This window comes from Lytechinus pictus, chromosome 4 (assembly GCF_037042905.1).
Source record: "Lytechinus pictus isolate F3 Inbred chromosome 4, Lp3.0, whole genome shotgun sequence".
NCBI classification, from domain to species: domain Eukaryota; kingdom Metazoa; phylum Echinodermata; class Echinoidea; order Temnopleuroida; family Toxopneustidae; genus Lytechinus; species Lytechinus pictus.
Window position 1 is genome coordinate 5,942,997 of NC_087248.1, and position 27,999 is coordinate 5,970,995.

Sequence of the window (27,999 nt, forward strand, 5' to 3'; positions counted from 1 at the left end):
TGCTAAGCTTTATGTTATGGGGTCCAGTTATGGAACATGATCATAAACTGAATTGTCCGATTAGTTATTTTGTTAGTCAGATGGAATCCCTGGGGTATGAAAATACCCGGGGTATGATGTAATCTTAAAATGCACGTGACATTAAGAGGCGTTGCCTTGAATAGTACCCAAATTCTCTGGTAACATCGGTATATTGTTCTGGCGCCAATACGTAACAACCTTTTCAGGACTCGGTTATACTGCCATGACTGCTGTCTCTGATACTTAAATTGACTGTTGCATATTTTGATATTATCTTGCTTCTTTTGCCAAATCAAGGGAATAATATACAACAATTGATTATTGTGAAGAGACGTTATTTATGTATTTATGTCTGATCTATGAAAAGTAAGTACAAGTAATTAATATCAAACTTATTCATTTTCTTTTACAGCAAGCAATTAGAATATTTCGTGACAATGTACTATTAGCATAATAGCGAATAATAAAATAGCACGATAAATTTAAAAAACATACATAGTAATTTGTGGTGTAAATGCGAATTTGATCACACCAATGACAATCGTTTAGTCAGTTCTGTAATTTTATATTGTGAAATATATGGGGTTTTTTCCCCTTCCGTTCCATGAATCTGATAAATCTGATGTGATTATAAAGATAATGTTACAAATATGACAAAGATATAAGATTGCCAAGACTAAAAATAATTTTAACTTCAAATATACATACATACACATATTTTATATGTTCAGAGACGAGCCACCCGCATAATACTCAAACAAAAAAGACAAGAAATGTCCTATCATGACAGATTATTAAAACTCAACTGGCAAAAATTGGAATCAAGGAGGAAATTTTCACTACTAATTTATGTTGTCAAGGCTTTGTATGGTATTGTACGTTGTGATGCAGTTAGATGTTCCATTATCATTAACAGTCGGCATTTGGAGGACGTGAAGTTCAACCACCTCCGAGCGCGAACAAATCGACTTCATCTATCAGCTATTAATTCTTTTCCCCGTTACTGGGATGAATTGCCGGTAAGTTTGCGCTCTGGGGTGGTTGTTAACTCACTTATCTCATGGACGAATGAACTAAGAAACAATTTTGTGCTTAGCCGGTGATGAATGACCATGTTTATCTTTGCAGGAGTGTATTATTATAGGATTGTGTTTGTGGCAGTTATCCTTGTTGTTTTTATATCTTCGTAGCGACTATTTTATTTTTTAATTTAAATTCATTGATATTGATATTTTAAGTTAAGATTAAGTGATATCAAGTAGACCTATGTTATTCTATTATAATTGATCTTAAACCTTTTTGTTCATACTCACTCTTTTATCCGCTTCTGTTTTATGTAAGCACCCACTGGATAGGGTCAAATGGTCTTCATTGACTACAGTAATTCAGTTAACTTTATTTGACCCTGGCAGTCCAGTGGGTGCTCAATCTATACTCTGTTATGTTTATTATGTGTTGTACTTCACTGTACCAATTTCTATACTTTTCACTGCCGAAATAAATAATAATAATAATAATAATAATAATAATATATATATATATATATATATATATGTATATATATATATATATATATATATATATATATATATATATATATATATATATATATTATATATATATATATTAATTTCGTACTTCATAATGTTCGTATGACATACTTTGTTGATCAGATGTAAATTGTTATTCTACGAATCAATCAACATTTTAAGCATAATTTTTTTCTAAATATTTGAATCCAAGCATTAAAAACTGGTACAGCAAAAGTTTATCCTGCCATCTTCCTCTTATTTTATGCTCCGCAGGAAAAACATTGGGTCATTACTTTTGCTTTTTATTGTTCGTTTGAGACAAGTTTTCCAGAATTGCGTAGATTCTCAAGATTCTATAAACCGGTATCGGATACCATAGTTACCAAGGCTGAAATTATCTTGGCTGATAGACGAAGTGGGCAACTTGTACATGTCTGGCAAGAAGGTGTTTGTGGTTTTACTACCGGGTTCAGTGAATTAGAGATTGCCCTCCCCTAAAAAAATAAAAAATAAAAACACTACAAACAGAAAAAAAAATGTAAACATCTTTATACCAACAAAGGTTTTTCCTTTGAAGTATGATCAAAATATGTTATGGCGTAAACATTCTACCTGAATGAAAGCCTAATACAAACAACAACTAGACGTCACCTTTACAGAAAATACCTACATTTTCATTAATAACTATAATCATTTTTCAGGGTGACGTCACGATGGGGGTGAATACTGATGGTGAGGAGACGAACCCAGAAACATCACTTCGGGATGATAATCAGGTGAGCATATTGAATTTTGTTACAAGCCCGATGAAAATAATTGTGTCATAACATAATCATCATGATTGAGAAAGTAGGTTTGTGCGAGAATTGTATGTAATTTACCACTTTTGCTGCGTGTGTGTGCGTGTGTATGCTATCTGACTTGGATAGAAAAATGCCTAAATTGAACCCTGAAAACGAATAGAAATTTGAAACATTGCTAATCCATCAAATTTGGTTTAGGTTTATGCGAAAAAAAGGTGTCAAAAGCAGTGGCGTAGCAGGCTCGCTGGCGCCTTTTACAATTTTTTCCACATTTGCTATATTGTGCTGCCTCAAGATATTTCGTTTATTATCTGCAGCTGCGTCGAAGTTAATATGTGTTGTGTATGTATAAAACAGTGACCATCTGCAATGTTTAAAAACATCATGAGGTTCCGGGGGCTCCGCCCCAGACCAGTGGCGACAGCAAAGGGGAGGCACGGGGGAGGGGCATTTTCCCAGTGAGTTGGCGCCACCCCCGAAATTTGTAAGAAAAAAAATATATAACGTAAATGTTGTCATAAGCATCCTACTAAAGCTTCAAAGTGCTCAAAAACAGATTTTTCGTTCTTTTAATTTTGAACATTTTCTCATCAATTAAATGTTAGCTCCCAACAATTTTGTCACTAACATAAATCTTTCAGGTCATTATATAATATTTAAAATGTCGCTCGCGCTACGCGATCGCAGTATTACTGTTGACTGAGATAATTAAATTATCTGTTCACATGTTCAACTCAAAATGTTTCTCGTGATGAGAGTTTTCATCATTCGTTTTAGCGAGATACACTTCCTGCGTATTCATAATTTTCATAAATAAAAAAATTTCAGCTCGCGCTACGCGCTCGCATCAATTTTTTTTAAGTAGATAGCCATCTAGTTAATGATTACAAAAAGTGCTTAGAACGTCCAGTTATCATCTCAGAATATCAAAAAACTCAGCTCGCGCTTCGCGCTCGCATTTTTTAATTGGTGAGATATCATCTTTATGACCTAAAGCAAACAGCTAGTAAGTCAGTAGGGTCTATATACATTTTTAAAAATTAGCTCGCGATTCTTGCTCGATTTTAAGAAATAGGCAAAATATATGTGTGTTGCCCCCCCCCCCCCCGAAATTAAAAATCCTAGTGCCGCCATTCGCCCGGACCCGATCCGCATAGCACTGGCCCCCAAAATTTCTACAACCGAGAACAAAAAATAAGAGATGAAAGAAAAGGAAAGGAAAAGAAAGAAAGAAGTCGGATATGTTATTTTCTGAATCTCAAGGTTATGTTTTTTTTCTGAATACCATGTCAAAATCAATCTCAAAGTTAGATTCTCATATAAATGCGACTTTTTTCTCGCTCGCTTTGCTGGCTCGGTATGGTTATTAAGCAAATTTTTGCTGCGCGCGCCATGCTTTGCCCCCTCTTTTTTGTACCTATCATGCATTGAGATTCGCTCTAATGCTCGGGCATAATCATAAAAAAATGACAGAAAAATTGCTGGCTCTTGCCCCCCCCCCCCCCCGAACCACCGACCCATGTTACGCCCCTGGTCAAAAGTATATCACTTTTAAAATTTGCCGTTTGAAATATTGGTCTAAGATTTTTCAAAGAAAAATTCAACAGGAACACTTGAATATCAAGTTAAATCAAATAACGATATCATTTTCATTAACAAGTGAACACATTGGTTCTAAATATGACCATTGCTGGAGGTCACTTTTTTTTATTTGGATTGTTATGCTATTTGATATACATGCAATACAAGAACGGGTTAGGGTTTCTGGGAGTGCATACTTGTGTTGTTGGGAATGGAACTCCCAATGTTCATGTCTTGTAAAGCATAATTGAAAACTATAGACATTGGCGAGCGACCGATTATCAGTTCAAAAAATTAAGTTGTGTAAATCATTGACCTCATCAATTAAGAGCGAATTTCTCTTCAACGTTAAATGATTTGGATTCGTTTGCAAATTTGAATGTTTTATCCCTTTATTTTGCGTGTAGGTTGTTAAAACATGAAATGAACAAAATTCGCTGTAGTAGCCGTTTTATAGCCGCTGCATGTTTAAAAAAAAAAAAAATCCGGCATTTTATAGCTGTTTTAATAGGCCTACAGAATGAATAAAAAAGAGCTAAAAAAGGGAAAGGAAAATAGCATAACAAGGCTACAAAAGAGCACGACTAAGGAAAAGGAAAAGAAATATGATATTTTCTAAATAATGTGCCAAAATTTGTCACAAGTATATTTTTGATATAAATTTTTTGAAAACTTTGGCTCACTCAGTCCGTTGGATCGGAGCTTTTTATAAAATCTGCCCCGACGCCATTTCTGGCCCCTTCATTTGTTTTTTTAAGTAATATAAATGCAAATCATTAGTTTTATATTTTCTGTTTGAAATAAAATCGAAATGAATTATAAATTTTGAATTGGTAAACTGAATTTGATTAATGATTTAATACAGGGTATCGTATGATAAGAAAATGGAACAATCTATATATCTGAAAGAAAACAATTAATGGGCGTTTGACATCATATACCTCATTCGCATGTCACTGACTTGTCCATACAACTATGCACTATATAAGTGAGACTCTCTAAAGTGATACTCCAGACTGAGAATAGTGTGACTCAAACATATAAAATAAAATCAGATATAAAAAAAAATGAAAAATCCAACACATTATTAAATTCCAAATTTTGCATTATTTCAGTGAAACAGTTCTACATGTATGCTCGAAGGCATGAATATGCAATGAGCAAGCTGATAATGTCCTATTGCCTTTAAACATTTGTTATACAGATTAGATTTATTCAAATTTTGACTCCTAAGAATTTAAGAAAATTAGATTGACTACCGATTCAATGTGTACGATATTAATTTCTGGATTTTCTGCGACTTGTTTTTGTTACAAGGGAGATATGTGATAAACACAAAAGTCAAAATCTTAAAAAGTATGATTTCTTTGCATTTAACTCTTTCTATAAAGCATTTGTTATTTAAAACTTTAACGTTCAATACCTACGTCACTTTCCATCAGAATTATGAATAGGGTTTTGCTCGGTGAATTCTAATTATGTATTTAGGTAATAACATAAGCCAAGAGTATCAATTTTATTAATTTAAAATAATTGATTTTTTAAAATCAAATTTCCGTGTGGTGCTGGTTCTATTTTCCATTTTTTTAAGGAACGGCCTTATGATATAAACATCTTTAAGTTATTTCCATATGGAGCAAAATATAAAAGGTGATTTTTTGTGTTATAACAAAATATTTAAAAGTGATTCAACAGTTCTGTTGCTTTCTCTAATACAGTCATTCAAAATATACTTTTATATTGGACAGCTCCAGTATATAGTCTGCCCTCCTTTTAGTTTCTTCTAATTTGTATATTTTGCCTTCTTTACATGTAGTACTTGGTGAATGCAAAAGGGTCATCATCCCCTGTCGACTATACAAAAACAAATTATATATTTATAGTTAAGGGGCATGGCAAGTGGCGTACCGTTGGTCACGGCAGGGGGGGGGGCACCAGCAAAAACTTTTTGTCAGAATTTTTTAGCGAGCGAAGCGCGCTCAATATCAGGTATACTGACCTAATAGAGACATTTTAAGGACTGTGGCATTAAACGGATATGTTTCTCACTGATGACATAAAGCGAGCGCGAAGCATGAGCTGAAAAAATGATATTCGGACCTAAAAAGGGCATTATAAGCACAGTTTTGTAATTATGATACGTAGGACCTATCTCACTAACAAACAATGCAAGCGCGAAGTGCGAGCCGAGAATTTTTGTATGTATTGACCACAAACAGACACATTTTAAAGACTAATTTTTAAAGAATTAATGAAAAGCATACATATCACATAATAGTATACTAATGTGAGCGCCAAGCGCTTGCTGATTTTATATTTATAGAATTACACCCAAACACATGAAGCACTTTTGTATTTATTGTAATCATGAACATGATCCGTAGGCTATCTCACTAATCAAATATTGCCAGCGCGTAGCGCGAGCCGAAAATTTGAATTTTAGACCAGAATAGGGAAATTCTAGGGCTGGTTTTGTAAGAATTCATTAAGACCTTATGTATTTCACTAAAAAAATAGGAGCGCAAAGCGCGAGCTGATTTTTTTATATTCAGACCAAAAAAGGGTATTTATGGGTGGGTGTGTGTATGTGTACAGACTATTCTTTAACAAACTCCTCAAAAAAAGTTTGGAAATCTGATTTTGATCGATAATCCCTCCTCGGTTTTAGTGAATGTAAATGTATAATTGATATAAATGGATAGAGCATTTAATTTTTATCTAAACTGATACCCTACATAATATGAATATGGTTCACATGAAGGTGCAGTGCCTTAAAATGTGGGGCAAGGTCAAAATTCAAAAGCTGCAAAATCACACAATATTGAAAGTCACTGTTCTTTTTTCCGTGGTGATGAGTGAGTTTCCCAGCGTTTTTTTTTTTTTTACTTTGATCGAACATTTTTCATCGGTTTTAGTAAATATCAATGTGTAGTTCATATCAATGAATAGATCATTTAATTTTCTTTAAAATGATACCGTACATGATATGATTATCGTTCACATGGAGGTGCAGTGCCTTGGTATGTGGGGCAATGTCAAAATTCGAAAGTTGCAAGATGACACATTATTGAAAGTCACTGTTCTGTTTTCCGTGTTTATGATTGAGTTTCTCAGCGGTTTCTTTTGTTTTCATGTACCTTAACAATAACATCAACATTAGCATGGAATCAAACACACCTCTGCACAAGCAAAAACATAACAAACAAACATGCATGGGTATTTCAAACCACGACTAAAACCATGTTATCTCACAGAACCATCACTACAGAAGCAGGGGCTTGATTTGAATGGATTTTCATCTCCATTGACACAGACAAAAGAATCATGTTCTGTAATGACCCTTCATGACAGTGCTGTTTTGCAGCTTTTCAATTCAGACCTCATCAAACACTTTTGAATCCTGCTCTTTTCGTGATGGCATGATCATAACAAGCATGGTATCATTTTAAAGAAAATTAAATGATCTCTTGAATGATGTAAAAGACGCATTGTGTTAAATTGGGAGTCGGGCGAAATTAATGACCAAAAACAGATTTCTAAACTTTTTTGAGGGGTTTATTTTACATGTATTTTTATGTAGGGCCCAGTTTATAAGCAGTTTTGCTTCTTTTGGGTCCTGGCCATTTTTAAATTGTCATTTTGTTTGTCAATGGATGATTTGTATGATACTTATTTTATGATGTTCATGTACCATGTTGATTTTAAATGGTCAAATAAATGAAATGAAAATGAAATGAATTTAAAAGACTGTTTTTAGGAAGTAATGAAAAGCAGATTTATATCACCAATCCACTAATGCGAACGTAAGTACGGACTGGAAATATTTTATATTCAGACTTTAAAAGGGGCAATCACTTAAAGTAGGCCTACTCGTGAAAGGAAGAATATTTTATTACATAGAATAACCAAAAACTCGAAGTGTGAGAAAATAAAATGTGTATTTGACTTCAAAACGGAATGTTTTAGTACTGTTTAACAGGATGTTTAAATCTCATTAAACAGACAATGCGAGCACCAGGATTAATCAACACATATGCACTAAGCAAAATCTTTACATAAAGTAATAAAAAATATTTATGAAGGAATATAATATATCATAGTAAATATACAATAATTTATTCTCCCCCCACCACGTTTCTTTTATTTTTATCCTTTTCCCCGGTTTTTTTTTGCCAGCCGATGGTGGGGGGGGGGGGGGGCACGTGTCCCCCATGCCCCCCGTAGTTACGCCACTGGGTACAGCATTGTTTCATTGTATTGATTGAAATAATTAGAAAGGAAACGGAGATGATTTAAGATGTTAAATTGAGATGAGTGGGTTTGACCAGTTAAGAGTAAGCATGGGGAATGAATTTTATTTTCACAGTTTACGACAAAAAGTGTTTAATTTTTAACAAATATCTCAAGATTATACAGTTGACAACGTGCTTTGCTCAAAGCCTTGGGAGCCGTCCTTGATGAGTTTTCGCAACACTATACGCATACATTCTCTGGAACGTTAAGAATCCATTGAATATGGCAAAGTAAAATGACAGCTTAAAGGTCATTGTCGAAAACTAGTGAACCGGGACAGGCAACGAAAAATTGCAATATGTCATTTTTCCAGAGTCCAGGACGACACTACTGTTGCGATTCACCGATTTTCGACAAAGACTGCTTTGTTATGAAATGCTTTTCATATTATATTGTCAACATTTCAGAAAGAGTCTGCTTGATGTTGCAAAAACTCCCTAATGAAGTTGATTTGATTTCTGTATTAAATGTCAAGTATTTAACTAAGTATAGATTTCATGGTAAAGAGTTCTTGACTTAACTGCGATAGCGATGGAGGAAAAATAGGAATGCCAGCAATAGTTGCCAATTAACAGTACTGCATTTGGCGTTAGTCTACCGCCCTTTTCACTCTTTGACCACCGAACAATTTTGTCTTTGCCTTTCAATACAATTTAACAATTTTTTTTTTCAATATCACCCGAAATAGAAGGTTTTATAAAGTAGTCAGGGCCTATAATGTTCACCCATCAAAGTTGATTTTTTTTAGCTTGGTGGCAGTCGCATTACAGAGGCATAATACATGCGTTATATTTTTCACGTATAGGCTTACAACTTTTAATAGGTATTGTATACACTTGTATAGACAGCGTCAAATGAGACGGAATAAAGAAGAACCTATCATGGGTGCCGTTTCATAAAGCTGTTTGTAAGTTAAGGGCGACTTTAAGAACGACTGGTGATCCTTTCCTGTGGTGAATGGTATACACAAAAATTTTCATGGATGATGGTTTAGCGCGTAAGAACGGATCACCGGTCGTTCTTAAAGTCGCTCTTAACTTACGAACAGCTTTATGAAACGGGCACCTGATCTTTTGATGTAGTCTGATCCGCGAAGCCTAAATGCAGGGGATGTGAAAACAAATCCTTCTACAACACCACAAAATAAAAATGCTTCTGTAAAATTTGGATCTTGAATTTCGCAAACTATTACAATGGAGCAAATAATATTGAAAAAAAAAATGTAGATAGTCTTGAGGGATAAAAATTCGGTTATAAGGAAATGGTTATAAGGAAATTTATCAATCATTATTATCATTATTATTCTTCTTCTTCTTTTTTTTTTTTTGGGGGGGGGGTTATGTTTCTTTTGTTCTAATTACTTTATATTTACTCTCAAATAATGTGCCTTTATAGTGTTAACCCTAAAACACAAGTAAATACTGTTTTTAAAGGGATGCTCCATGCTGGAGATATTTACATCTCAATAAATAGAATCAAATTCATAAAGCAAAATGCTGAAAATTTCATCAAAACAATAATAACAATAACAAAGTTATTGAATTCTGAAGATTTGCATTTTTCCGGTGAAACAGTTCTAGGCATGTCTCCATGAATATTCATTAGGTGGGCTGATGATGTCATATCCCCATTTGTTTTTTGTATTTTATTTTATGAAATTAGATTTATAAAAAAATTCTACCAAGAACTAAAATAATTGGATTGACAACTGATTAAGTGGATTAGTTATTTATTGCTGCAACTTAATTCATCATATTGGATACACATCATTTACACATGTATGAAAAAATGAAACAGTTATGATTTCATGTAATAACATAAGAAAAAGGAAAGTAGGGGAAGTGACATCATCATCCCATCTAATGAACATTCATGACGAGGTGCATATAAATGTTTTCACAAAATATTGATAAATTTTATAATTCAATAACTTTCTTATTTGTTATCCGATTTCGAAAAAGCATTTTGCTCTGTGAATTTTACTTTATTTAATAAGATATAAATAGTTTTAGCCCGGAAAATCCCTTTAAGAGGTCCTTGCTCATTGATATGGATCTACTTCTGTTTACATTGTAACATCTTGATTGTGCTATTTTGCCAAATGAAGAAATCGAATTGAATTAAACAAGTATATCAACTGTGTTTGATTGGTTATATTATGTTTGTATCTCTTCCTTGTTGACCCAATGAAATATACGAATACGGCAAATGAAGCCAATTTAATACGAACATGATAGAGGACACTTGTATATTACACAGGCTTTATTGAACTAATGCATATAATTATGTCAAAATTATGATTAGACATGAAATTAACATATTTTAGTATTTTATTCTTATATAGAAAAACACATCCGCATGTATATTGCTCGAATATAAGTAAGACATTCATTTTAATTTTAAATTCAGCACACGGCAGAGTCCTGGCAGATGGAACACGAGACTGAACATGCAGGGGGTACGAAGAACTTTCTTTTAGATGATGAGTGTGATGGAGGAATCCAGGATCAGAAATTGTAAGTATGATTCCATTTATCATTATCTGAATAAATCTAATGGACAAGAACACCGTACGACTAATTCATAAAGCATAACATATGGTTTTGTAGGAATTGAAAAATAACAATTTTTGCAAATATTTATCTTGCTTCTTGAAAAAAAAAATGTTGCAGTGATGACATTGGAGAAAGTAAAACACAGTATTGCAAACGACGGAAAAGGATGGTGAGAAAACGAGCCTTGTTTATAAAGTGAACTATATATTGTTTGACCGAGTATAATTAAACTATAGAAATCAATCAAAACTAAACTATCCATCAATAGAGAAATCAAAGCCAATGTTTACAATAACAGAGGCATAATTAGCTCAAGACCATCATGTTCATCATTATGAATAAAACTTACACCCACACTGTAGACAAGAAGTAAACTGAAAAGTTTACACCCATTCTTTCCCTTAATAGGACGTGTTACATGATTAGATCTTCCAACACTCCTTTGATCCCAATCCAATTTTTCTATAGCCTATATCGTTTGAATATCTGAATAGTATTTATTTACCATGCGAGTCTCATAAATTCTAAGGATGACCATTATCGAATTATTTTCTGCTTTTGTTTGAATTTGATGGCTGATCAGATAGAGTAATGAGGACTCTTAGAAATTGCATTATTGGTCAAAACAAGAAACTTTTAATAATCATCTTTTATTTTATGTTATAGTAACGAAATTCGAATCCTGATATTCTCGCCCCCATTATGTCTCATCTGCATAGCTGAGCGAAACTATAGGCGCCGCTTTCCAGTAACCGGCCGCGCGGACGTCGTTGAAGTCTTGAAGGAGAATTAAGTTTAAAATACATATTTGGGGCTTCTTACAGCCGATATCTTTATCTTTTAACTTGACTAAACTCACAATATATCTTATTAAAATATTTGAGAAAATCTTACTTGAAATCAAACGAATGCTACGATTTTCGTGAAGCTGTATGCTGCCATTTTCGTTGGATATCCAGGGGAGTGTTACGTTTTTGAGCTCTACGTGCGTGATCGGCTATACTGTGGCCTACTTTCATTATTAAAGTTCTAAACTCAACACTTAAAAAACCAAAAATCAGTCGTATTTTCCAACTGACCTGAAAGGATTTAACCTATACTTTTTTTTTCGAATGGTTAAATTTTACCTTGTAATTGTTTAAGAGTATAAATAACATCATCATTTTCACTTCATCAAATTGATCATCAAGCTATCGCGTAGTGAGCCGCGGATTGCGTGTTTTGCTAGTCTACTGCCGCAAACGCTATTTCGTTGTTTCATTCTCTCTCGTACTGTCTGGATCAATTCGAGCGTTTTACTTTCAGATTTTCACTTCAGCGTATTTTATATTTATTACAAGTACCATCTGTAAGCTTTCTAGATTTGTTCCTTTAGAGATTTGTGCATGTCCTCCTCGTATTTCATCAGGCTGGAAAGGGTCACTATAAATAACATGATGGCGGCTGTATTCGTACGATGATTTGAAGAATTTTTATCTATTTAGAAATTTTATCGCCGCAATCCACCTACGAAAAAGTTCATTGTTTCTCTCTTTGTTCGGAAGAGGGTGAAAGGTTTCCCAATTCGTCTATAGAGACTATAGGCGTCGTCTATAACCTAAGGTTTAGTTTTTGAAATTCCATCATAACATAAAAACACATGGGCCTAGTTCATGAAACTTAGAATTAGGATTATGGTGTATCACTGAACATCCTGCATGTGTTTGAGGTCACATGTCCAAGGTCAAAGGTTATTTAGGTTCAATTAACTTTAGCCATGTTTGGGATTTTTTAACACCAACTGATGATTAGACACAATTTATGGTAAACAAAATGGGTTGAGCCGATGTGGTTTTAGCAAATAGAGACCTCCTTGTGTAGTTACAGGGAAATTTGTATTTTGTAATGCAATGAGTGAGCGCAGAAAACTGAGCGAACAATCCCAGAAGTTACCAACATGTGTCAAATGCCTGCACATTTTGGTAAATTTACAAAAATGGTGTCGTAACATAGTAAGGGCCCATTTAGTTAATGGCACATTTTGGTAAATTACCAAAATGTGCAATTTGCCAAAATGTGCCGTAATAAAAACTTTGAAAGTTCATAAACCGAGTTGATGAAACCTGGACATAAGAGTAATGAAGTATTACTAAATATCATGTGCGAGTTTCAGATCACATGATCAAGTTCATAGGTCATTATTTTAGGGTCAACAACGAAATCTTAACCAAGGTTAAGTTTTTAAAATATCATCATAACTTTGAAATTATAAGGATCTAGTTCAGGTGAACTTGAAGATAAGAGTAATCAAGTATTACTATCTTATAGCACAAGTTAAAGGTCACATGATCAAATTCAAATGCCATTTAGGGTCAATGAAAATATAATTTTATTATCACATGAAAGGTGGTTATTGTCAATAATTATTCATTAGCCGTGCAAAGTCAGCACTGCTGATAATGAATCGTGTAATGCAGGCGAGAGTGCCTGAGGCATTCCACTTGTTTTAAATTACATCGTAACCTCGAAAGTATATGGATATTTTAAATCAAATTTAGAAATAAGGGGACATCGAGTGACACTGAACATTCTCCCCGAGTTTCAGGTTACGTGATCAAGGTCAAAAGTCAAAGGTCATTTTAGGGACAATGAACCTAGACCAAGTTTGGGAATAAACATCGAAGTCTTAACCAAGGTAACGTTTTAGATGTCATCATAGTTTCTTAAGTATATAGAACTAGGTCACTAAACTGAACATAAACGTTATCCTGCCTGAGTTTCAGGCCACATGACCAAAGTTATAGGTCATTTACGGTCAATGAATCGAAATCCAAATCTTAGCCAATGTTACGGTTCGGAATGTCATCATAACTCTGATAGTGTAAGGATCTAGTTCATGAAACTTGGACAAAAGAGTAATTATGAATCACTGATTGTGTTTAATCAGTTTCAGGTCGCATAATTGGGGTTAGAAGACATTCAAGGGTCGATGAACTTGACTATGTTGGAGTAATCAACAACCTAATCTTAACCAAGGTCATGTTCTTCAATTCTATCATGACTTTAAGGGTATATGAACCTACTTCAAGAAACTAGGTATAAAAGTTATCAAGTATCACTGGTCGTGTTTCATGAGTTTTAGGTCCCATGATAAAGGTCAGAGGTCATTTAAAGTCAATGAGCTTTGACCATGTTGGGGATATTGTTAAAATGTCATCACAACTTTTAAACTGCAAGGATGCATTTCATGAATTATGAAGATAGAAGTAAATACCACTGGTCGTCTTGCACAAGGGTTCAGTCACATGATCAAGGTAAACATGGTAAGGTCAATCGGGGTCAATGAACCTACATGTAGTATTTCATTATCATTCTTATGGCGTTTTTGTGAATAATTATTGAACTTAGTTCTTTTTAAAGTCAGCGCTTCTGTTATAACGAATCGCGTAATGCATGCCTGACTGCCAGGGGCGTTACACTTGTTATAACTACGAAGCTGTTTCAGACATTTTTTTTTATGACCCAACTTGTATCAATTTTGATGTTTCAGTTGTAATTTTTAACCATATCACAAAAAACATGTTATGATAATTATACTACTTCCTTTAATCTGACAATGAGCCGCCCCCAAAAAAGAAAGCAAATAATCTTTAGAACTACGAATACCAAATACTGAAAATTGTGCGTGTTTAAGTCGTTATTCATATAGCAAATGCACATAATCCTCTCTCTGTGGCGAAAAGCGTGTTATTTGTTATTTTTATTCAAACACTACTTCACGCTTCCTACTATTGGATACCATGAACATTATTTCACAATTACATGTTATTACCACTTCTATTACATTACAAACGACTTAGTCAAGTGACTAGCTTATTTCCTTATCAGTCACTGAAATCTTCTCATTTTCAAAGTGACCTATCGTGCATAATGAAGTATAATACGTTCATTTAGTATACTGTATAAGGAATTCTACATTTTCACCTCACTTGAACTAGACCGAGAATAATATCTGTTTCTTACAGGATGGGCGCAACGGACACCTTGTTGATCACACCACAAGAGAACATGACATCAGAGCATGCCTCTGTGATTTCCATTACTGAACAAACGACACCACAAGAATATAATACAGACGGGGAAGATATTGTATTGTCCAACCAATCTGACATACATAAAGAGATGTTAAACAGCAACCCCGTATCTGTCACAAACAACTCTTCTACATCAGATGACATGTGTTCCCAACTAAAGGAATGCAGATTGCAAACATTAGACATCATAAAGATCTTAGACACCGACATGAATGATGCTTTGGAAGAATGGGATACAGTATACAAAGCACTCCTCGGTGAAACATCCCTATGTGATGCTGATGGGCCTACACACGAACTCCCACTCAATCCTGACATAGACAAGGTAGATGATGAAGGATACACACCACTGTATAAGGCAGCATTAGAAGGTAAACTCAATGAAGTTGATGATCTCATTTCAAAAGGAGCCAACCTGGATAAACCGATCAAGGGAGGACTTCGTCCTCTTCATGCAGCAGCTCATAAAGGACATGCATATATCGTGGATTTCCTCATCCTATATGGAGCGGACCCTAGTGTCGAATGTGACATGGGTCAGACGCCTCTTCATAAAGCAGCACTAGGAGGGTATACCAACATCATAGACAGTCTTATTGCAGAAGGGATTGATGTGAACAAGGAAGATAACACGGGTTTTACACCATTCCATGCCTGTGTTGAGGAGGGGCATTCGGAAGCTCTCAAATCCCTCATAAATAAAGGAGCCAAACAGAACCATTATGGTGAAATGACCGTACTCTTTGCTGCAGCTCATTCCGGTCATTTAGATATCGTAGAATTCTTCATTTCCAATGGGGCTGACGTGAATAAAGAAAATGATAGCGGGATGATTCCCCTACATGGAGCTGCTGTTAACGGTAACATGGAAATCTTGGCATATCTCATTAAAAAAAGGTCGGATGTGAACAAAGCCGACTGTAAGGGTTGGACACCATTGAATGCCGCTATTGAAAATGGCCATCTAGACGCTGTCAAATATCTCATAGATAAAGGTGCCATGCAGAACAGGTTTGGCAGAATGACCCCACTATATGCTGCAGCTCAATTCGGTCATTTTGAAATCGCGAATTTCTTAATTTCCATTGGTGCAGGTGTGAATGAAGAACACGATAATGGAAGAATTCCCTTACATGGAGCTGCTGTTAACGGTAACACGAAAATCATGGAGTATCTCATTCAACAAGGGTCTGATGTGAACAAGGCTGGCTGTAAGGGTTGGACACCATTCAATGCTGCTATCCGATATGGTCATCTAGAAGCTGTCAAATATCTCATAGATGAAGGTGCCAAGCAGAATATGTATAATGGCATGACTCCTCTCTTTAATGCAGCTCGATTTGGTCATTTAGATATCGTGGAATTCTTTATTTCAATTGGCACTGATGTGAACGACGAAAATGATGATGGGAGTATTCCCCTACATGTAGCTGCTCTTAAAGGTTACATAAAAATCATGGAATACCTCATTCAATGTGGGTCTGATGTGAACAAGGCCGATTCAAAAGGATGGACACCATTCAATGCTGCCATTCAATCCGGTCATCTAGAAGCTGTCAAATACCTCATGGATAAAGGTGCCAAGCAGAACAGGTATGGAGAAAATACTCCACTCTATATTGCAGCTCGATTCGGTCACTTGGCTATTGTGAAATTTTTCATTTCTAATCGAGCTTCTGTGAATGAAGAAAATGGTGAAGGGAAGGTTCCCCTCCATGGAGCAGCTATTAATGGAAACATCAAAGTCATGGAATATCTCATTCAACAAGGTTCTGATATGAACAAAGCTGATCCAAAGGGTTGGACTCCATTCAATGCTGCTATTCAATACGGTCATCTAGAAGCTGTCAAATATCTCATAGATAAAGGTGCCAAGCAGAACAGGTATGATGGAATGACCCCGCTATATGCTGCAGCTCAATTCGGTCATTTTGATATCGCGGAATTATTCATTGCCTACGGGGCTGATGTCAATGAAAAAGATGATAGAAAGATGATTCCCCTTCATGGCGCTGCTGCTCGAGGCCATGTCAAAATCATTGAGTATCTTCTTCAACAAGGGTCTGATCTTCTCAAGGCTGATCCGAAAGGTTGTACACCATTATATTCAGCCATCTACAATGGGCATCTTGAAGCTGTCAAACATCTCGTGAGTAAAAGTGCAAAGCAGAAAAGATATGGAATGACCCCACTCTATGCAGCTTCATGCTTAGGACACTTAGATATCGTGGAATTCTTGATTTCAATTGGCACTGATGTGAATGACGAAAATGATGATGGGAGAATTCCCCTACATGGAGCTGCTCTTAAAGGTTACATAAAAATCATGGAATACCTCATTCAATGTGGGTCTGATGTGAACAAGACCGATTCGAAAGGATGGACACCATTCAATGCTGCCATTCAATCCGGTCATCTAGAAGCTGTCAAATACCTCATGGATAAAGGTGCCAAGCAGAACAGATATGATGGAATGACTCCACTCTATGCTGCAGCTGCATTCGGCCAATTAGATATCGTGATATTCTTCATTTCAAATGGCGCTGATGTGAATGAAGAAGATGATAATGGAAGGATTCCTCTTCACGGTGCTGCTATTAGTGGTAATATGAAGATCATGGAATATCTCATTCAACAAGGGTCTAATTTGAACAAAGTTGATTCAGAGGGTTGGACACCAATCAATGCTGCTATCCAATACGGTTATCTAGAAGCTGTCAAATATCTCATGGATAAAGGAGCAAAGCAGAACAGATATGATGGAGCGACCCAACTCTATTTTGCAGCTCAATTCGGTCATTTAGATATCGTGAATCTCTTCATTTCTAATGGCGCTGATGTGAATGGAAGAGATGATGATGGGAGCATTCCTCTACATGGAGCTGCTATCAGTGGTAACATGAAGATCATGGAATATCTAATTCAACAAGGGTCAGATGTGAACAAGGCTGATTCAGAGGGTGGGACACCATTCAATGCTGCCATTCAATACGGCAATCTAGAAGCTGTCAAATATCTCATGGATAAAGGAGCAAAGCAGAACAGATATCATGGAATGACCCCACTCTATTTTGCAGCTAAATCCGGTCATTTAGATATCGTGAAATTCTTAATTTCTAATGGTGCTGATGTGAATGAAGGTGATGATAATGGAAGGATTACTCTTCACGGTGCTGCTATTAGCGGTAATATGAAGATCATGGAGTATCTCATTCAAGAAGGTTCAGATGTGAACAAAGGTGATCCAAAGGGTTGGACACCATTCAATGCTGCCATTCAATATGGTCATCTAGATGCTGTCAAATATCTCTTAGATAAAGGAGCCAAGCAGAACAGATATAATGGAATGGCCCCACTCTATGCTGCAGCCCAATTCGGTCACGTAGATATCGTGGAATACTTCATTTCCAATGGCGCTGATGTGAATGATGAAAATGATAATGGGAGGTTCCCATTACATGCAGCTGCTATTAAGGGTGACCTGAAGATCATGGAGTATCTCATTCAACAAGGCTCTGATGTGAACAAAGGTGATTCAGAGGGTTGGTCACCATTCAATGCTGCCATTCAATACGGCAATCTAGAAGCTGTCAAATATCTCATAGAAAAAGGAGCCAAGCAGAACAGGTATGATGGAGCGACCCCTCTCTATCTTGCAGCTCAATTCGGTCATTTAGATATCGTAATATTCTTCATTTCTAATGGCGCTGATGTGAATGGAGGAGATGATGATGGGAGCATTCCTCTACCTGAAGCTGCTATCAGTGGTAATATGAAGATCATGGAATATCTAATTCAACAAGGGTCTGATGTGAACAAGGCTGATTCAGAGGGTGGGACACCATTCAATGCTGCCATTCAAGGAGGTCATCTAGAAGCTGTCAAATATCTCATAGATAAAGGAGCCAAGCAGAACAGATATGATGGAATGACCCCACTCTATGCTGCTGCTGCATTCAGTCATTTAGATATCGTTGAATTCTTCATTTGCAACGGGGCTAATGTGCATGAAAAGAATGATAGTGGGAAGACTCCCCTACATGGAGCTGCTTTCAGCGGTAACACGAAGATCATGGAATATCTCGTTCAGCGGGGCTGTGATATGAATGAAGCCGATCTAAAAGGTTGGACACCGTTCAATGCCGCTATCCAATTCGGTTATCTAGAAGCTGTCAAATACCTCATAGATAAAGGAGCCAAGCAGAACAGATATGATGGAATGACCCCACTCTATGCTGCAGCTGCATTCAGTCATTTAGATATCGTTGAATTCTTCATTTGCAACGGGGCTAATGTGCATCAAAAGAATGACGATGGGAAGACTCCCCTACATGGAGCTGCTACCAGTGGTAACACGGAGATCATGGAGTATCTCATTCAACAAGGGTCTAATTTGAACAAAGCTGATTCAGAGGGTCGGACACCATTCAATGCTGCTATTCAATACGGTCATCTAGAAGCTGTCAAATATCTCTTAAATAAAGGAGCCAAGCAGAACAGGTATGATGGAGCGACCCCACTTTATTTTGCAGCTAAATCCGGTCATTTACATATCGTGGACTTCTTCATTTCTAATGGCGATAATGTGAATAAAGAAGATAATAATGGAAGGATTCCTCTCCACGGTGCTGCTATTAGTGGTAATATGAAGATCATGGAGTATCTCATTCAAGAAGGCTCAGATGTAAACAAAGGTGATCCAAAGAGTTGGACACCATTCAATGCTGCCATTCAATATGGTCATCTAGACGCTGTGAAGTATCTCATCGATAAAGGAGCCAAGCAGAACAGATATGATGGAATGACCCCACTCTATGCTGCAGCTCAATTCAGTCATTTAGATATCGTTGAATTCTTCATTTGCAACGGGGCTAATGTACACGAAAAGAATGATAGTGGGAAGACTCCCCTACATGGAGCTGCTTTCAGCGGTAACATGAAGATCATGGAATATCTCGTTCAGCGGGGCTGTGATATGAATAAAGCCGATCTAAAAGGTTGGACACCGTTCAATGCTGCTATCCAATTCGCTTATCTAGAAGCTGTCAAATACCTCATAGATAAAGGAGCCAAGCAGAACAGATATGATGGAATGACCCCACTCTATGCTGCAGCTCAATTTGGTCATTTAGATATCGTGAAATTCTTTATTTCTAATGGAGCTGATGTGAATGAAGTACATGATAATGGGCAGGTTCCTCTTCATAGTGCTGCTTTTAGCGGTAACACGGAGATCATGGAATATCTCATTCACCAAGGGTCTAATTTGAACAAAGCTGATTCTGAGGGTCGGACACCATTCAATGTTGCCATTCAATACGGCAATCTAGAAGCTGTCAAATATCTTATAGAAAAAGGAGCAAAGCAGAACAGATATGGTGGAATGACCGCACTCTATGCTGCGACTGAATTCGGTCATTTAGATATCTTGAAATTCCTCATTACTACTGGCGGTGATGTGAATGAAGAAGACGATGATGGGAGGATTCCTCTTCACGGTGCTGCAATCAGCGGTAACATGAAGATAATGGAATATCTCATTTACCAAGGGTCAGATGTCAACAAAGCTGATGATGAAGGCTGGACGGCATTCCATGCAGCAGTTCAGTATGGTCATGTAGAAGCTGTTAAACATCTCCTAAGAAATGGAGCAATAAAACATAGATTTGACGGAATGACTCCACTCTATATCGCAGCACAAGCCGGGCAGTTAGTTATCGTCCAATTTTTGATATCCAACGGTGCTGACGTCAATGAGGTTGATGACGAAGGGATGGTCGCTCTCCATGCTGCTGCCTGTAACGGTGACATTAAAATCGTTGAGTATCTCATTCAGCAAGGCTCTGATGTAAACAAGGCAGGCAAAAATGGGCTAACATCACTGAATGCAGCAATCACTGAAGGCCATCTGAGAGTTGTTGAACTTTTCATGGCAAAAGGAGCTAAATGTGTCAGGTATGAAAGCATTACACCACTTTACATCGCGACACAATACAACCATATTGAAGTAGTAAAATTCCTCGTGTCCAAGGAATATAATGTGAACGAAGGGACTAAAAGTGGCAAATCCCCGCTTCATGCAGCATGTTACAATGGTAACATCGATATGATAGACTTTCTACTTCTGAACAATGCTGATGTGGATAAACAAGATCAAGATGGATGGACCCCTCTTCAAGCCGCTGCACAAGAAGGCCACCTACAGATAGTCAAGTATCTTTCAGTGCGTGGTGCAAACATGAAGGATATGGATGGTATAACTTCGATTGAGGCGTCGCCAAACAAAGATCACTCTACTCGTCGAATAAAGGGAAGTTTGAGTACTGATGTCTGTGCTCAAATTGCGACACGAGATCAACCATACAAAAGCCATCAGAATGCAATCACTGCAGAAGATGTGACGGCATCCTCGGTGGACCCACAGGCGCAGTCATGTTCAACACATACAGAACAATCTAAGCTCCAGGTGCACAATATTCATGACGAGAATGCATTCATTCACGCTGAAATTGAAGAAGAAAGTTGTGATGAACACTCGTTCAAAAATATTTCAACAGGGACCCATCATCATGAGGATGAAGCAAATGGAACGCGTACTCCTTTTTTTGGTGCCCAGCTGAAATCTCCCGACAAACCTGAACACGATCCAACGCAAAATCACATGGAAGCTATAGATGACATCATGATTAGGAAACGATATAGCCCAACCAATAATACAGGCTTTCCGAACTCAATCGGACCTCAGACATGGCAATACAGCGGATATGATCCACAATTTCTCCAAACTCAGAACAACTCCAAGACCAGTGGCAAAATTTCAGAAGACCCAATGTCTCGATGGCATCGCTTAACTGAAGAGATTGAACAATCGAAAGTAAGTTGTATTCTCACTTATAATCAATATTTGACCTACCACCCCAAAACCAACAATGAGTCGCCAAAAATGAGATTTGAATTGAGTTAAAACTTTAAACTAGTTAACTTATCAAAACTAACCCACGCAACTACTCGAATTAATTTATCATACTTACGGTGAGAGCTTCAAAAAATAAGGAAACAAGGGTAAAAGTGTTGACTTTCACTAAAGCTTGAGATGTGAACACCGTGCAATATCCGTAAGACTTCTAATCAGTTCGTAAAAAGGTGGTGTAAAAGAAGTTCTTTTATTTACCATTTTCGCTGTGCAACTTCGAATTTTAACAGTAAGTAGGAGAATAATGGTCCTTCAGATAAGCAGTTTTTCATATTTTCACTCTTTGAAGACCAAGCTACTGTTTTGGGCTATTTACAGAGAACCTTCCCCAGTGGCTTAATGTTGGTTTGGGGGTAACGGGTCATATTCGTTGAGAGTATACGCTTGTATAATTCAAATCATCTTCAAACTTGTAAACACGTTTTATGTGCGTTAACATATCGATTCATAGCCTAGTAATTCATATTTATTTATATTTTCAACACAAATGTTTAAAGAAATAATAATAAAATAGCATTGGTATTAACCACAACCTGTCGTAAAGTATTGCTAATAACCAGTGGCGTAATGAGCCACTTTTTCATCACACCTGTTTTGCTCTCCAGGTCTGACGGTTTTGAATATCTCCTCTCAATTCCTATAACATTTATTATTTTTCTTTCTCAGAAACCTCAAAATGAACGTGTGAATCACGGTGCTGCATCGGAGTCAAACAGGTAATGTTTATTTGTAATTACATTAGTACCTAAAACCCATTGAAATTTCGACCACAAAGATGTGAGCTGTGTAAACTCTTATTACCTCTAACTGATCATTGGAAATAATTATAATATTTTCCGATGAGGACTGATCCCCATTTAATTTCTGGAATATTTTCATAATGAATATTTTTCATGTATTTGCAAGGTTTTTAGTATACGAACTTAGATCCATTTAACGTTGCATATGACAGAAAGCGTGCTTAAAACTCTCAAACGCACGTTAAAATATCCACACAGATTTATTATACCACCATTAATTAACTTGTTTTTTTAATAGTCTGCTGAAACATTTTTAACAATATATTTCCATATCAGAACCCAAAGATCAGAACCTTCGCTAATCGGCCATCAAAACGTCTACTACAAAAAACAACTCTCCAACATAGAAGCGGTGTTTGCCAACACTGGGTGGAAAATCTTCGTAAGTTATCAACTTCCTATCGTTAAAATTTGATAAATATATCTGACTTTATATAAAACGCTGTTGTAGTAATGTTGCATTCATCACTTTCTTTCTCACAGAACAAGTGAATGGTTAAGTAAAAAAAGCCTGAAATACTGAAGATATTTTGTATGAATATTGTATGCAACTAACTGCTATAGTTGAAATCAATATTCATAATACTCTTGCACTTTGAAATGAATATTCGTATTTTTTCTTTCTCTAGCAAGAGTTCAGATTTGTATCTCAACAAGTCACGGAATTATTGATAGGTGCAGAGTTGTTAAATTAATATAATTAATATATATATATATATATATATATATACGTACCTGTTAAACTTCTGCTACCGGCGGTTTCACGCCCGGACTTGAGGCGATCTTCAGGCAGACTGACGTTATTGGCTATTTGTGTGGTGCGGCGGGTCAATTTGACGCTTCGGTGGTTTCCGGTTTGGTCTCGTTCGGTGTCTGCACTTTGAAATAAGTTCCGACCTTTTGTTTAGTGAGTTTCTGTTTGTTATTATGGACACTTTTTCCTCCAGGCAAAGATTGCACAAGCCACTTTTTCTTTGGTTTAAGTTTGACTTTTTTTCGATTTCCCATGTTAGCGTAGATTCGATGTTCTTTTCCTTCAGATTCCATGTGTATTTTGAGAGTTGAGTTTCGTTCCGGTATCTTTCATGCTTAAATGATTTGAGGTGGTTTCTGTATCTATCTTTGAATGTCCCCCCTGCAAGCCCGAAGTAGTGTTTCTCTTCGTTGCCATGTCGGATCGTCGCCTTGTATACCAGAGCCGTCTGCATACAGTTTCCTTGTAATGGACATTGGTTTTTTGCCGACAGTTACATTTTGGCTTATTTTCCGCTCGTGGATTTGATTGCTTAACAACTTTTTGGTTGTGGGTTTTTATTATGGTATCCATGTTTTTCATGCAACTGTAGCTAACCTTTATTGTGTTCTTATTGAATATTTGGTTCAATTTATGTCCCTTGGGGAAGTGTTTCATTATTAGCTTTATGAATCTCCCTCCTACGTTGGTTTTCACTTCAGAATTGTAAGGTGGGTTAAACCAGGTGACTTTTCTACTTCTATTTCTTCTTTTTCTTCCTTCTTCTACTGGTCTGATGTATTTGATCAAATACATCAGACCAGTAGAAGAAGGAAGAAAAAGAAAAAAAAAAAAAAAAGAAAAAAAAAAAAAAAGAAGAAATAGAAGTAGAAAAGTCACCTGGTTTAACCCACCTTACAATTCTGAAGTGAAAACCAACGTAGGAGGGAGATTCATAAAGCTAATAATGAAACACTTCCCCAAGGGACATAAATTGAACCAAATATTCAATAAGAACACAATAAAGGTTAGCTACAGTTGCATGAAAAACATGGATACCATAATAAAAACCCACAACCAAAAAGTTGTTAAGCAATCAAATCCACGAGCGGAAAATAAGCCAAAATGTAACTGTCGGCAAAAAAACCAATGTCCATTACAAGGAAACTGTATGCAGACGGCTCTGGTATACAAGGCGACGATCCGACATGGCAACGAAGAGAAACACTACTTCGGGCTTGCAGGGGGGACATTCAAAGATAGATACAGAAACCACCTCAAATCATTTAAGCATGAAAGATACCGGAACGAAACTCAACTCTCAAAATACACATGGAATCTGAAGGAAAAGAACATCGAATCTACGCTAACATGGGAAATCGAAAAAAAGTCAAACTTAAACCAAAGAAAAAGTGGCTTGTGCAATCTTTGCCTGGAGGAAAAAGTGTCCATAATAACAAACAGAAACTCACTAAACAAAAGGTCGGAACTTATTTCAAAGTGCAGACACCGAACGAGACCAAACCGGAAACCACCGAAGCGTCAAATTGACCCGCCGCACCACACAAATAGCCAATAACGTCAGTCTGCCTGAAGATCGCCTCAAGTCCGGGCGTGAAACCGCCGGTAGCAGAAGTTTAACAGGTACGAATATATGCTCTGCTTTATATAGCATTGAGCACTTTGCACAATCATCGGCATCTACACATCTAAGGATATATATATATATATATATATATATATATATATATATATATATATATTCATCCATCGTGCAATCAACTGTCAATATGCAACCACCCACCCCTTCCCCCAGCAAAAAAGCAAACAAGCAGAACTGCTGTTTTATTTTTTTTCTGAAAGTGAAATTAATACTATTTCAATTTCACAACCTTCTTCTCTAGTCGAAACACCGAAGCGGATGGACAAGGCGACCCCCTTCACTTCTGCAGATCTTACAAACCTTCATACAGATGCTTTTAACTTTAGCCATCCTTCTTCCAGGATGTCCAATTCACGTAGCAGGCAGCGGTCTCACTGAAGAGGTAACCTTGATTGCAGGTAGCCGGGGCGTAGTCCAATTCCATATACCTAGTTCCCTCAACGACACATTCCAGGGTGTTCCATACTACGTCTTTCGATTTGAATCACAGCATCGTCCATTCTGCATTAATGGGGAAACTGATGCCGAAGGCTTCAAAAACAAGGCCCAGTTATCAAGATTCACTACCGATGTCGTAGACTTAGACACCTCTCCTTGCGTAAATCTAATTATAGATAACGTTGAGACAGTAGATCAGGATGGGTATATATTCAAAGCCATCTTCTTCCACAGTCTAGAGAACGTTCAGTATGAAACTATGAAGAAGAACATTGTTGTTCAAATACCACATGGGCCTGCGAAATGCTTCATTACTGTAAGTGATGAAGATGAATTTCCATATGAAGTGCATTGTCGAGCTTCCTCTGGCAGTGCGGAAACTTCACTCTCATGTTACCAGAATGGTCGGAACTTGCACTCCAGGAACAGTATTGCGGACGACGGTCTAGTTACCAGAGGAATATTCTTCCTACAATTTAATACCCACTTCGCTTGCTGTTCACATGAAGTTACATCAATTGTTAGTGCTGCAACATGCAGTGACTTTGAGTGGCCACCTCGCAAGCCTAGCACAGACACTACAACACGTATTGCTAGTACTCTACCTAAATCTGTAAATACCACCAGCGACAGACCTCTCAATATTACAACCAGCGCCACTACCATGACTACCTATATCAAATACTATGCAGATTCTGCAGCTAGAAGGCAATTCATTCACCCTTTTCTTTTGTATTTGTTATTATGGTCATGCGTGTCCATGCATGCTCTAAGCGTTGTATACTAGGACATATAATCTTATACGAAACTTCACTTCCGAAATCGTTCCCAAAATATAAATGCCATTTAAAAATATAATGCCGGGGGATAATAACCAGTGTAACAGGTTGATTTAGTATAGTCTATTATATTATTTTCATATCAAAACATTCTTGCTAATAATCCTTTTTAGCGTTCGAGGTCTAAAAATACCTAAAATCTATACAATTGGTCTAGCAATTTTTCACGATGAGGAATAAAACAGTTTCATATACATCCAGTTTAATTCCATTACCAAAGTCTGCTTATGTATTAAATGGGTACCTTAGAAGGGTGACAATTATTATCCTTTCTATTCCATTTGAGCACAGAAACACCTTTATGGTGATAAATGATTTATTGAGGGGTACCGTTATTTCAGAGAGGATAAATCAAGCATCATTCTTATGTTATTAAAACAACAATCATGATTATATTATTGATATCAATTCCAATGACCATAGACAATGTTGGCTTCTGCAAGTACATTTGACACATGTTTTACTTGAAGACGTAATGTTGGTTGCCTTTACAAGATTCATTATTCTAAAGGTCCATGCAGCATGAGATTTAAATTTTATAACATCTAGCATTAAAAAACAAGAGGAAATATTGAGATAAATCCTCTCTAGCATACTATGCCGGCTTATGGTTATTTTACTTTTAGATTGTTTGTTATGCGTAATCGTATTATATGACTCAATTCTTTTCATATAGTTTTTGACCCACATAGTGTATATGTATGAATGAAAACTGTTTAGCAGTCTCATTCGCAACAATAAATCAAATCAAATCAAATCAACAGTGACCGTAATCATGATAAAATATGATAGTATCATAAATAAATAACTGTTTTGTAAATAAAGTTGATAGTGTACATACTTCAGCGTTCTTTATCTAAAGTACTACACATATCTCGATATATTTTAAGCTAATGATATTCCGTTAATGATTATTTAACTAAATCAGCAATATGAAGTTTGAAGTGGTTCGATTCTTGTAATCAGGCATTTACAATCCTATCGGATAAGGCCTCTTATATTTTTTCATTTACTCATGAAATGCCACAATTGCTCTTTCCATATCTTCTTTATATCATATTCGATTGTTTCTTTTCTCCATTAAAAACAAGGAGCTCGCTTTTCCACTTCAGAATTTATACCTCTAGAATAATGTATATATTTGTTTTCTTATAAGATCTCATAATTACGTATACAGGTAAATATTTATTGCAACAATTTATGATGTAAATAAACACTGAAATCTGATATGCACAGTATTCAATTTAGGCATAACAATTTTGTGTTAAAATACACAATTCTTCTGTACAATATATGGCATGCATGCTTATCATAAAATAACAACACGTAGACAGAAAGCTACAATATTTTTCAATATTAAAAAATGAAAATAAATGAGATCTAAAGGTAATTCATTCGTATAAACTGTCGCAAATCATTAAGAGATTTGTCATTAGCTTTCGTCAGGACAAAAATTATATAATTATATTAAAAATACATTTTATGCCAATTGTAATATTTACCCTTGTATGGGGATATCAATATTAGATATATATTTTTTTGCATTACATTTTTAGTAGAGTAGTAAAAATATCAATCAGCACATTTTTAACATGCGTAATTGTCGACAGGAGTAAATACAATAATAGTTTAAGGAACTGTAAGTATATTGGATATAAATAATCACGTGTTAATAAGAAATTGCTAGCAGAATGT

General features: G+C 36.2%; 2 protein-coding genes across 2 annotated transcripts; both read left to right on the forward strand.

Annotated features, from left to right (window-relative positions):
• Positions 1-209: 209 nt before the first annotated feature.
• LOC135153958 (ankyrin-1-like) lies at positions 210-17,714 on the forward strand. The gene is made up of 5 exons (XM_064098926.1): positions 210-387; positions 2,255-2,329; positions 10,640-10,746; positions 14,790-17,667; positions 17,709-17,714. Exons 2-5 carry the CDS (start codon positions 2,267-2,269, stop codon positions 17,712-17,714), a joined length of 3,054 nt encoding a protein of 1,017 aa, XP_063954996.1. The 5' UTR covers positions 210-387; positions 2,255-2,266.
• Positions 17,710-27,753, forward strand: LOC135153942 (serine/threonine-protein phosphatase 6 regulatory ankyrin repeat subunit A-like). Its single transcript, XM_064098886.1, has 4 exons — positions 17,710-21,732; positions 22,498-22,547; positions 22,908-23,013; positions 25,269-27,753. The coding sequence occupies exons 1-4, from the start codon at positions 17,758-17,760 to the stop codon at positions 26,250-26,252; spliced, it is 5,115 nt and encodes a 1,704-aa protein (XP_063954956.1). The 5' UTR covers positions 17,710-17,757; the 3' UTR covers positions 26,253-27,753.
• The last annotated feature ends 246 nt before the right edge of the window (positions 27,754-27,999 follow it).